The sequence below is a fragment of the Pseudopodoces humilis genome, chromosome 4 (assembly GCF_049639895.1).
Source record: "Pseudopodoces humilis isolate 2021_Gansu_Grassland_sample_001 chromosome 4, ASM4963989v1, whole genome shotgun sequence".
NCBI classification, from domain to species: domain Eukaryota; kingdom Metazoa; phylum Chordata; class Aves; order Passeriformes; family Paridae; genus Pseudopodoces; species Pseudopodoces humilis.
Genome location: NC_142203.1, coordinates 68,616,029 through 68,627,435, shown reverse-complemented (window position 1 = coordinate 68,627,435; position 11,407 = coordinate 68,616,029). Strand labels below are relative to the sequence as shown.

The 11,407-nt window shown below is 53.9% G+C and overlaps 1 protein-coding gene across 1 annotated transcript; it reads right to left on the bottom strand.

The window, feature by feature from the left end:
• Window positions 1-954: 954 nt before the first annotated feature.
• Window positions 955-10,892, bottom strand: FANCG (FA complementation group G). The gene is made up of 14 exons (XM_005528058.3): window positions 10,776-10,892; window positions 10,590-10,671; window positions 8,933-9,064; window positions 7,941-8,134; window positions 7,165-7,318; window positions 5,872-6,002; window positions 5,362-5,508; window positions 4,412-4,572; window positions 4,115-4,181; window positions 3,309-3,634; window positions 3,101-3,156; window positions 2,404-2,541; window positions 1,446-1,578; window positions 955-1,172 (listed from the first exon to the last, which is right to left on the bottom strand). The coding sequence occupies exons 1-14, from the start codon at window positions 10,890-10,892 to the stop codon at window positions 1,055-1,057; spliced, it is 1,956 nt and encodes a 651-aa protein (XP_005528115.1). The 3' UTR covers window positions 955-1,054.
• Window positions 10,893-11,407: the final 515 nt, after the last annotated feature.

Below are 11,407 nucleotides of genomic sequence, written 5' to 3'. Positions count from 1 at the left end.
TCAGCCTGTCCTCACAGCAGAGGTGGTCCACCCTTCTGATCACCTTGGTGGCCTCCTCTGTGCTGGCTCCAGCAGGTCCCTGTCCCTCCTGTGCAGGGACCCCAGCTCTGGATGCTCCAGCTGGGTCTCAGCAGAGCAGAGGGGCAGAATCCCCTCCCTCCCCTGCTGCCCACGGGGCTCTGGATGCAGCCCAGGACATGCCAAGGTGTTTTTCTGAAGGAGTTGTAGGACAAAGCCCCTCCCTGTCCCTCCAGCGTTCAGAGGCTGCAGCAGCTCCCACCTTGCATTCCTCCAGAGTTCTGTCATACTCTCTTTCATCTTCCCTCACTCCTCCTTTGCCTTGCAGCTTCCAGGCACCCCTTCACTCCTGTGGGAGGCAAAGGTTGCCAAAGGCTTGGGTAATGGGGTCAGGGGACCTACCTCATCCAAAAAATCTCCACCAGACACTGGGCAGGGACATGTACTCCTTCACCCCTGAGGGTGACAGGCCTGGAGCGATGGTACTGGCACAGACCCTCAGGACCACAGGGAACACACAGGTGAGGGTCTGGACTCTGCTGCTGTCTCTGGCTAGTGCAGCATTATGAAATTCAGACCTCAGAGGCATGTGCTTCAGACAAAACCACTTCTCTGGGCTCTAAGCCACAGTAACCGAGCAAAAAGCCAGCACACGAAGCACTGATAGGACAGACCACCAGCTGCCTGGAGCCCGAGTGCAGATCCAGCCCCACCATGCACAGGGCACAAGAGGACAAAGGTATCTCTACCCTTGATCTCTTACACACCCAGGGCACACAGCCCATGGGCTCTCAGTAGCTGGAGGCAGTGTCAAGGCCACAACTGCAACATTTCACTCTGGAAAAAGAGCATGGAAAAACCCAAAGCTAAGCAGAGCTTGAGTTTTTTATTACAAAAGGAGATCTATTCTGTTTCAGTCCTTTGGTAATCCAGTTTCATCACAGAGTAATTCAGAGTCTTTCAAGAGTCCTTAAAGGCCTTGTGCCAGCCAAGTGCAGGGAGACCTAAGCAGATGGATATGGTGGGCATGAGCAGGTCAGCTTGAGGTGTCCTGGGCTGCTGCCCTGAGGTAATCCTGTATGCTTCTGGCAAGAGGTTCACTGTGAGGGAACATTGCCTGCTCCAGACATGAAACCAGGTACAAAGGGAGGGGCCTGAAAGAGAAGGGAACATGGCAGCAGTGAGGACTGCAGCATTCCTTTGCCATGCCCCAAGATATTTGTTCTGCAGGTCCCCCTGCTCTACCTGCAGCCTCTGCCCTCCCCATTTGGCTCCATGCCAGCTCTTCTGTACCCCAGGGAGTCCCACAGCCTGCGGCCTGTCTGAGCAGTCATCAGGGGAAGCTCCTTGGACACCTAAACTTCCCTCACAGCCTGACAGACAGTTTGCACTGTTGGATGTGAGATCTCACCCATCCCTCTGCATACCTTCCCTGCCCTTGCTGCTGCTCATCCTGTCCAGAGGAGCTCTGGGAGAACTTCTGCCACTGAGCAGCTGCCTCCTGCTTTCGGTTCAGCTTCCACAAGGCCTGCACCAGGTAGGAGGCAGCACCTGGGTCACCTGCAAGACAGGAAGAAGGATCAGCCCTTATCAGAGAAGGAGCAAGTCCTCAGCACTGCTGTGGGTTGCAGGGTATTACAAAAGAAACTCAGAAGCCAGACGAGGGCAGTGAGTGTAAGGAGAGGTGGTATAGTGGGGATGAGGCCATCCTGGCTGTGTCACAGGCTCTAATTAACCCCAGGGCTGGCAGCCAAAGCAGATGGCATCAGCCCTGTGGCACAGCCTGCCACACCTCTGTTTGGACACAGACTGGGGTTTTCCTTGCAGGCACATCTGCACCCCCAAAGGGAGGAAGCCACGGGCAGAACCGGGACCAGCAGGTCTGACAAATCCTGGTGAAGCTCACACCTTTTCAGCATGTCAAAGCACTGAACAGGAGAGAGCAGCTCTGTGAGCAGCACTAGCCATGCCTTTGTTGAGCTCAATACACAAATGCTCCCTTTGCAGGCCTCTGCATGGCCAGGCATGGACATGCTGCTTCCTCAGGTGAAGCACAACTCCACTGCTCTGTTCTGGAACAGCAGACCTGTCTGGGATAAAGCTGGCTGTACCAGGCTGGGGTCAAAGCAGGAAATTTCCAAGCTATCTGAGGGCACAGGTTGGTGTCAGGATTCTGACAATAATTTTTTGGGTCTGTTTCTCCATGGCAAAGCAGGCCCCACAGAAATATCTCTAGTATGCAACATTGCTATTTGCCCTACTGTTGTCTTGGACACCTGAATAAATGCAGTATAAAACGTAAGAACTTCCTGCTGAAGACAGCAAAGCAGCCCAGGATAAATTTGTGGAAATCCCTTGTGTTCCTCACCAAAATGAGCCTCTTACCTGGTGAGATCTGCAAACTGTGCTGGAAATCCAACAGGGCTTCTTTGTGCCTCCCCAGCTCCAGGAACTGTGTACCTCGCCCAATAAGAGAGAGCAACCTGATTTTCTGGAGCACCTCCACTTCTGGCTGGAGATTCTCTGTCAAAGGAAGACACACACACCTGAAGACAGTATCCTCCAGATGTTCTCTCCCTTGTTACCAGCAGGCTGAGCCAGGTTAGCAGTCAGGACTGGCCAAGTATTTACTTGGGCTACTCATCTTCCAGCTCCAGAGACAGATGGCAAAGCTCAGCCTCTGCCAGGCTGGAAGAGGTCGGGAGGCATCAGAGAGAGTGAAGGATGTCAAGAATCCAGAATGTTACATGGCTGTGGTGAACAGTGACCTCAACAGCAGCCTGACCTCTGCACCACTGGCATGTACCTTTTCCCCAAAAACTGGGTTGGAGAAGCTTCCCAGTTCACAGCCCATTTAACTGCTAACTACTCAGTGAAGAAGGAGGCAGAGCCAAGAAACTCTGCTCCAAAAAAAGCAGTCTCTTCAGAGGCTTCAGCATGGCCCAGAACTTTACACCCTGGGACAACTGCCTCTTGCCAGAGTGATGCTGAGCCCACCACCTTGCCCCGGTACCTGCTGCTAAGGACACAGATCCTGACCCAGCTGAGGCCCCACACAGGTCCCACCTGTGTGGTGTCCTACCTGTCTGTTTGATGCCAGATCCATGAAGCTGGACACGCAGGAGATCACTGAGGCACCTGTGGGTGGGAAGCCAGAGGAATTTTGGAGCCAATCCTGGGCTGTCAGGCGTGTCAAGTTGTCAGGGTAGCGCCAGTGCCAGTCCTGCCCTGGCCCCACCATCCATTGCTGCCTGCTGGGGAGGCCCCCCCTCCCAGCAAGGGTTTATCACCTGCTGAACTGTGTTATAGCTTCCTTGCTCTCGCCTAGCTTGGCCCATGCCCAGCCCTGGTGCAGGTATCCAGCTGCTCTCCAGGCAAGGCAGCACAGGCTCTCCTTCTGGGACAGGAGTGCACCTGCCCCTGGCAATGAGCACTCTGGGTGCTGCAGACTCTCCTCCACTCGTAACACACGTGGAATGTGGTCAGTTGTCCGTCTGATGACCTCCTCACACACAGTTATGGCATCCTGGTGCCTCCCAGCCTGCTCCAAGGCAGACGCTGCTTCCAGGAACACCTCTGGGATCCTGGGCAGAGCTGAGCTACCATCCAGGGGCACCTGGGGAGCAAAAGTGACATCAGTGCTGCAGAACTGCAGAGTTCTCAGCCAAGCAGAATGACTCTTTGCAAACTGGGAACGTGGAGCTGCTGCCAAACAAAGCTCAAGCCCTCTCCCACAGTCACTGGAGCCTGGTGGGGCAGGCAGAAGATGGGGAGCACTCACAGCCCAGCAAAGTCAAGGCATCAGATCCCTACTCTGAAAGTGAAAAATCAGACTGACAGCTGCTCCCCACAGGGAAGGGGAAGCTGTCCCTCCAAACAGCAGTGGTGAGTGCTCCCTGATGTGAATCCAAAGGCAGACATGCCACAGATTGGGGGTGCCGTGCCAGCCCCCACCTCATTTCCTTCACATCTTAAACTAGACTCTGAAGCCTGGAGTCCAGGGCTGATGCCTGGGCCCAGCCCTTGGGACTGGGTTTGGATGCCTCCAACCCTCATCCTCCAAGTCACCAAGGGAGCTCTTCACCAGGACACCTACCTGCTGCTGCAGCCCCTCCTGAAGGAGAGACAGAAAATCCAGGTAATGTTCCACTGCATCAGCCACCCTGCAACAGGAACATGACATGTGGTGGAAAGAGAAGTGCCATCAGCGAGGTGAAACCTGGATTGCCAGCCCGCAGTCTCTCCCTCTGCACTACACTCGCCCTGTTCACAATCTCCATGATTTGAGCACACCTATGACAGCAGTACTGAACTGGGCCATTTCCAGGAGCACAAGGAAAATTGCAGAACCCAAACAAGCAGCATGTTACAAGCAGACCAGAGGTACTGTTACCTCCCATCCTGGAGACACCGCTGTGCCAGAAGGTACTTCACTTCTGAGGGGTGGTGCTGGCGAAGGAGAGAAGTGAGTACTGGTGTGTGGACAAGCAGCTCCGTTCGCATTAGGAAACAGGGACTAGAGGAAGCAGCTGCTGGAGGGTTTTTTCCCAGAGCCTGTGAAACAAGAACAGAAAATGGTCAAGTCTCAGGCAGCTGCAATCTTTTGTCACTTCTGATATCTGCAGATGCACCCAGGCGAGCAGAAGTGGTGTACTTCACAAGCACAGCTACATTATTCTCACAGCCATTTCCAGCAAGAGCCATCAGGATTACACAGGGCCAGGCAGACTTCTGATCTCCACATGGCACCAGGAGATTTTCAAGATCACCCATATCACCTCAGGTTTTTAGTTCAAGGTGCTTTGAGCTGCCTGGAACACCATCTCCCATTGCAGCCACAGACCTAGTTAGACCATTTTTAAGGAGAGAGTTCCCTCCCCTCTCTGCATGTATCTGACAGTTTTCAAACAGCTGAAGAGATAATTCAGGGTCTACTGCTATGACCTACTACCCCAGGCAGGTGAATGCACACTGCCTCACTGCAGCCAAAATCTGCCCTTAAAGGCCTCTTTTACATTACATACTTAATGAGTATGTAATGTAAAATGACTTAAATTACATACTTTACTAAGAGATTGGTACTTTCTGACCTGAGAATATAAACCCCCAATCCACCACAAACATGAACTAGGACCCAAGGTCTTGCCACATCCAAATGTGGTGCTGAGCAGGAATTTCAGATCTTGCTGGACTCCTTCCTGCCACTTACTGAAGGCAGCACCATGCTATTTTGGGGACCCCTTCCAGGGTCAAGCAGCCTCCCAGAAGGAAGAAGCCTGCTTGAAACTCTGTGCAGGCTCTGCAGGGCAAAACTCATCCCAGAACTACAGGAACCAGACAAACCTTGTAGAGCAGGGTCAGGGCCTGCAGCTCCGCATTGGTCTCTCCCAGTTCATGGTACACTGCTGCCACGTGGGACAGGGCAGGAAGGCACTGGAAATCTACCTGGAGGGCTCGTTTCAGGTGCTGAAGGGCTGTCTGAGGCTTGCCCTGAGTGGGTGGGAAGACATACATATTGAAAGGATATCTGGCTGATGTCTTTATTGTTTGGTGGGATCCAGATTCTTGCTTTGCTTCCCCAAGAGGTCCCCATTAAGCCAAAGGCAGCACTTTAGCCAAAGGCAGCCCTCCTCAGGTTGGTTTTTGAACTTCTCTCTCTGCAGCAACACTTTTCAATCAGCCAAAATCTTTGCATGGATTTTGCAGCCTGTCCAAAGAGGCTTAGGCCACAAGGGCAATTTCTGCTTAAGGCCTTCCCACCCTGCAGAGGCTTTGGACCACACAGAGGCACTGTGGACATCAGCCTGAGGCTCCCCACCCCACAGCTGCCTTTCTCCTCTCTGCTGTCATTACCATTCGCTGAGCACAGCAGCCAAGACAGGTGTAGATCTGTGCCAGTATCTTCTTGGAGCAGAATCCTCCAGCAGCTTCCTGAAGGAGGGAAAGGGCGGTGGAGAAGTTCCCAGCCTCCAGCTCCTGCAGCCCTAGGACAGACCCAATATCTTGGCTCTGTGGCTCACCTTCCTGTCCCACCTGGCCCCAAACAAGTGTGGTGCCCTCTTCTTCCCAGTGCCATAGGGACTTGCCTGATCCCCTCCAAACCCAGTGATGCACAGCATGATAGTGCCAAGCCGCCATCGTTGCTTTAATGGTTTTGCAAGAGAACAAGCCACTCAGTGGAAGTGTCCAGCAGAAATAACAGAAGCTTCCAAGCCCAAGGTGCTTCCTTTGGCCCAAAACAAGGACAGGGGTATGTGCTGGGAAGGTTCACCTCCACATTCATCCCCAATGACAGCAGTGCAGATAGGGAAGCACACACAGAACCTTAGAATTTTTCCAGAACATCTGGGTCATTTCCCAGCAGGATGCTTTGAGATATCAATTAATTTATATTTACCACAACTAGTTATTTACTTTTCCTTCAGTCTTCTTTTCAGGCTTCCCTCTGAGCCTGCTCTCACATAGCAGCACCATACTCACATCTGCCACCTGCCTGCTGGGAGTGCTGGTGCCACCCTTGAGTATTCTGGCTCCAGCTCTGTGGGCCAGAGCTCCTGCCATGCCTCCTGGCAGGCAGGCCCTGCATGAGCCCAAGCACAGTGAGGCAGCGCTGGCTGTCCCCCAGGCTGCTGGCGTTGTCAAAACAGTAAAGGACAGAAAACAGGGCAGGACAGAACACAGCAGCCAGAGGAGATCCATTGCCTGCTATGACACCAAGCTACAGAGCCTCACAACAGCTTTGTGTGGCTCTTGCAGCACCATAATCTGACAGGAACAATGTGCTTGCAACAAGGCAGGTTTCAGAAGACAGACAGAAGAAAGGAAAATCTTCATAAATCCCCTGCCAGCCTGCTGCTTTACAGTCACTGCAGGGCCCAGACACCTCCCCTAAAGTCACAGAGAGCAGAGGAGCCCTGTGATAGTGCAGAGAAAGGATGAGCTGAGGAAAAGCAGGGAAGTTTTTGAATAAGGAATGTAAAGGCTGAGACTCAAGAGACTCAACCCAGACCCACTTCCAAAGACACAGCGCAAAAAACCCCAAGGGTCAGTTTGCTTCGGAAGAGAAACCATGATAAAGGCAGGGAAAGTGGTGCTGGGACAGAGCAGCAGGAGGCTGTGCTGGCATGAGTACCTGCTGCCACAAACCTTGCAGGAAGGCTGCTGCAGTCCAGAGGATCTCCTTCAAGTCCTTGGCACTTTGTACAAGGGGTAGGGAGGTCTCCTCAGGAGGGACCCGCCATGCCTTGATCATGGAGAGGAGTTCATTCTGCCCCTCACTGCAGTGAGTTCTTTCTGGGTCCTGTGAAGGCACAGAGGAGAGAGAGCAGGGAATGCTGAAGGGAAGCAGGAAACACTGGTCCGAGGGCACAGAGATACAGGTCCCACCAAACCACTCAACACAGCTCCCTGCAGTGGGAGCAAACTGGGGAGCAATGTCCTACCATGTGTCCACTTCAGCTACAACCCCCTTACTGTGGTGATTCCTGCCTGGCCTGGGACATCACCTCCCCACCTCAGAGTAGGGTGCACCTCCAGGGCTTCCAGGCATCCAACAGATAGCTGTTGAAGTTTGTTCAGAAAGATGGGACCCATCACCAGCCCTTTGATCAGCAGGGAAGGTTCTGCATCCCACTGCTGTTGCCTACAGAATCTGCAAGTCCATCTGCAGCCCTCTTCCAGCCTGCCCAAGTCTTCTGTCTGACACACAGAGGTCCATGGCCCACACAGGCAGAATATTCTGGGATCCATTAACTCTCACAGGGCCATTAGGCTATGCTGGGATGCCAAGGGGAGGACTGACTGACTGGGCAGCACTGATGGTTTCAGCTGTCCAAGTGCCTCAACAACATTCTGCAGAGTGAGTTTTATGACAAACACAGTATTTATGCCAGCTCTGCCGGCATCTGCCTGTGCCCCGTTACCTCAGCAGTGCTCAGGAGATGGAAGAGGCCAGCAACACTTCTCAGCTGGCTGGCTGCCAGCCACCAGGCTGCTTGCAGGGCCCCGAGGCGGTGCAGAGGTGCCTGCAGCTCCTCCACGGTTACCTCCTGCAGCACCTTTTCCCACAGCTCCTCTGTGCCAAGATCCTGTCCACAGGCCCCACAGGCCTCCAGAACTGAAAAATAAACCCAAAAAAAAAAGACCTAGAGCTGTGAGACAATGAGTTGGTGCCCTGTAACAGATGCCCTGGATGCAAGAGAGAGAGAAAGCCTCAAGCAAGCACAGGCTCCTCATAGCAATGGAAGGAATGGGGTTGCAGGGCTGGCCTGGCCTCAGCAGAATGGAAAACAAGCTCTAAAAGAGTGGAGCTGACAGCAGCACACTCAGGAGAAAACACACAGCACAACTTAGACATAGACTCCAGCTCTGCTGAGCCCTCTTGAAGTCATTTGCCCTCAGGTAAGCATGTGCCAACACTGCAGATCCACCTCTGAACTGCAGCTTGTTTCAGTGAGTTTTCTTTGAAGACAGCACACCATAATTAAAGAAAACAATAATTTTCTACTGTCACAAAGACTTTGCTAGAGACTTGGCACCTTAACCTTAAAAGTTAAAACATTAGAAACTCTTGTTTCCCTTGAAACCTCCAGCTCATCCCTGCAGGCAAGAGCAGGCAGACAGCTGCACATCGTCCCTGGCCACATGCCACTCCACCTCCAGCCCTTACAGGCAGAGCCTGGATGTCTGCTCACAGTTCCCCCCATCTCCAGCTTTTCCAAGCACAGCCAGATGTGCCTGCCCAGTTTCGTGGAGCCAGGCATGTCTGTTCAGTTTCCCCAATCTCTGGCCTTCCCTGGCAGAGCCAGGACTGTTTGCTCACAGTTCCCACACCTCCAGCCAGTCACCAAGTATCTCCAGAGCACAGAGAATGCTCTCCTCACCCCAAGAACTCCCCAAAGAACCACATCCTTACCCCTGAGGAGCCCCTGGCGTATTCCTTCTGCTTCTCCTTTGATGGCAGAGTCAGATGCTCCCACAGTGAAAAGCAGGGAGTTGTAAAGGACAGTGAGTTCCAGAGGCAGGGCAGGGAGGGCAGCCGGCAGCCCTGTGGGCACAGAACAAGAAATTTATCTGGCTAAAAATAAACAGCTGTCCTTGCTCAGATGGCAACACCTGGCTTAGCAACAAGAAAAGCGGCTTGGCAAGAAGTTTTTAGTGACTGTGTTGTGATTTAGCCACTTGGGAGCTGCAGTGTCCAGATAGACAGCAGGAGACAGCACTCCAGATGCCAACACTCATTTAGACATCCATTCCCCAGCTATCCAAATGCTGCAGTCCACTAGCAGCTGGGCCTTTCAGCTCTCCCAGAAGAGCATCACAGCCTAATCTGTTCCAGCAGGTATCCACCCTTGCACACACTGTGTTTCTTTCCTTAGCACAGAACAGGTAAGGCTGGAAAGGACCAGAGTGGCTCATCTGATCCAACCTCCCTGCTCAAGTACGGCCATCTTAAAGCACATGGCACAGGACTGCATCCAGATTGTTTTTGAGTATCCCCAGTGAGGGAGACTCCTCAACCTCTCTTGGAAATTCGTTCTGATGTGCAGTCATCAGGGTAAAATTATACTTCATGTTCAGGTGGAACTTCCTGTGCATCAGCTTCTGCCCATTGCTTCATGTCCCAGTGCTGGGCAAAGCTGAGCAGAGCCTTGTCCATCCTCTGACCCCATCCTGCAGGCACTGACAGACATTGATGAGGTCCCCTCTCACTCACCTCTGCTCCAGACTGAACATGCCCAGATTACTTAGGCATTCCTTGTAAGAAGGCTGTGCCAGTCCCCTAATATTCCTTATTTCCCTCTGCTGGACCCTCTCCAGGAGCTCTGTGTCTCTCTTGCACTGAGGAGCTGAGAAAACTGTAAATAAGGCTGCCTCACATCAAGTTTTCTCTGCATCACAGCTGTGTCAGGGAGCCTCTTCCCTCACTTCCCACAGAAAAGGCTGCCTCATTTTTATTTTTTACAGAAATCCCAAGGCTCTGCCCAGCAAGTTAAGGTGAAGTATGGACCTGGACAGTAACTCTTTTGCTGGCCCAGATGAGCATAGGGCAACAGGGACCATTTCACCCTAGCTTGTAGGTGCTATCCAGGGATACTGGAGCTACAACCGGAGGAGCAATATTCATAAGCTAAAACACAAGAAGCTCCACCTCAGCTTAAGGAAGAACTTCTTTACACTGAGGGTGGCAGAGCACTGCAACAGCTGCCCAAGAGAGTCCTGGAGCCTCCTCTCCAGAGTCATTCAAACCTCACCTGGATGTGTTCCTGTGTCACCTGCTCCAGGTGACAGAGGAACACATCCAGAGGGGTTGGACTGGGTGATCTGATCTTCAGAGGCCCCTTTCAACACTGATGATTCTGTGATTTAACTCCTTTGCAGGCGCCGTTCAGCACTGGGCAGTGGGAACCATTTCACCCCGCCCCCTTCACGCGTTTTTTTTCCAGCACCGGGATCCCGGAACTGCATCCCGGTAAACAGAGGTGTCAGGGAGCCGGCGCTTCCACGCCCACACGCTTCAGGCCCGGGACTACAGCGGGAGGTGAAGGCGGGGCGCGGCGGCCGCCACTCACCGCGGATGCTCAGGAGCAGCTCCCGGAACTCGTCTCGCTGCTGCCGCCGCACCTGCGGCGCCTCTCCGCCGCACCGCGCCGTCTGCAAGGGACGCACTTACCGCCGGCCCGGCTGGGGAGCGGCACCGGCGGCAGCCCGGTGGCCCGGGGAAGGGACGGGGGGGAAAGGAAAGGGACGTGCCGCACCGTCCATCGCCCGACCAGCGCCCGGCTGTGAGCAGCCCAGGCTCGCAGGCAGCTCCGCTCTCGCTCCGGCTCCGGCCCCGGCTCCGTCCCGCGCCGCCGCTTCATGGCCGCCGCCATCGCCCGCCGCCGCTTTCCCGCCCTCGCCGCCGATTGGCGAGAACGGCCGTCACCACGGCAACAGGGAAGCGCGGGGCCGAGGGGGCACGCGCGGGGAAGGGGGAAGCCGCGGAGGGACAAACCTCGGTGCACGGCGAAGCCACCAGTCACAGAATCGGCTACAGAATAATCCGAGTTGGAAGGGACCCATCAGGTCACCGAATCCAACCCCTGGCTCCACGCAGGACCCCACAAAAACCACACCGTGTGCGCTGCCCACACGTTTCTTGAACTCCGGCAGGCTTGTAGCTGTAACCCCTAGCCTGGCGAGCCTGTTCCAGTGCCTGATCACTCTCTCGGAGAAGCGCCTTTTCCTAAGCCTCGAGAGTCCTGGATCACAATTCAACCTAAACCTCCCCTGACAGAGGTTAAGGCCATTTCCTTGGGTCCTGTTGCTGGTTTCTGCAGAGAAGAGATCAGTGCCTAACCCTCCATTTCCCCTCAGGAGAAAATTGTAAAAGAGGATCCCCATGAAG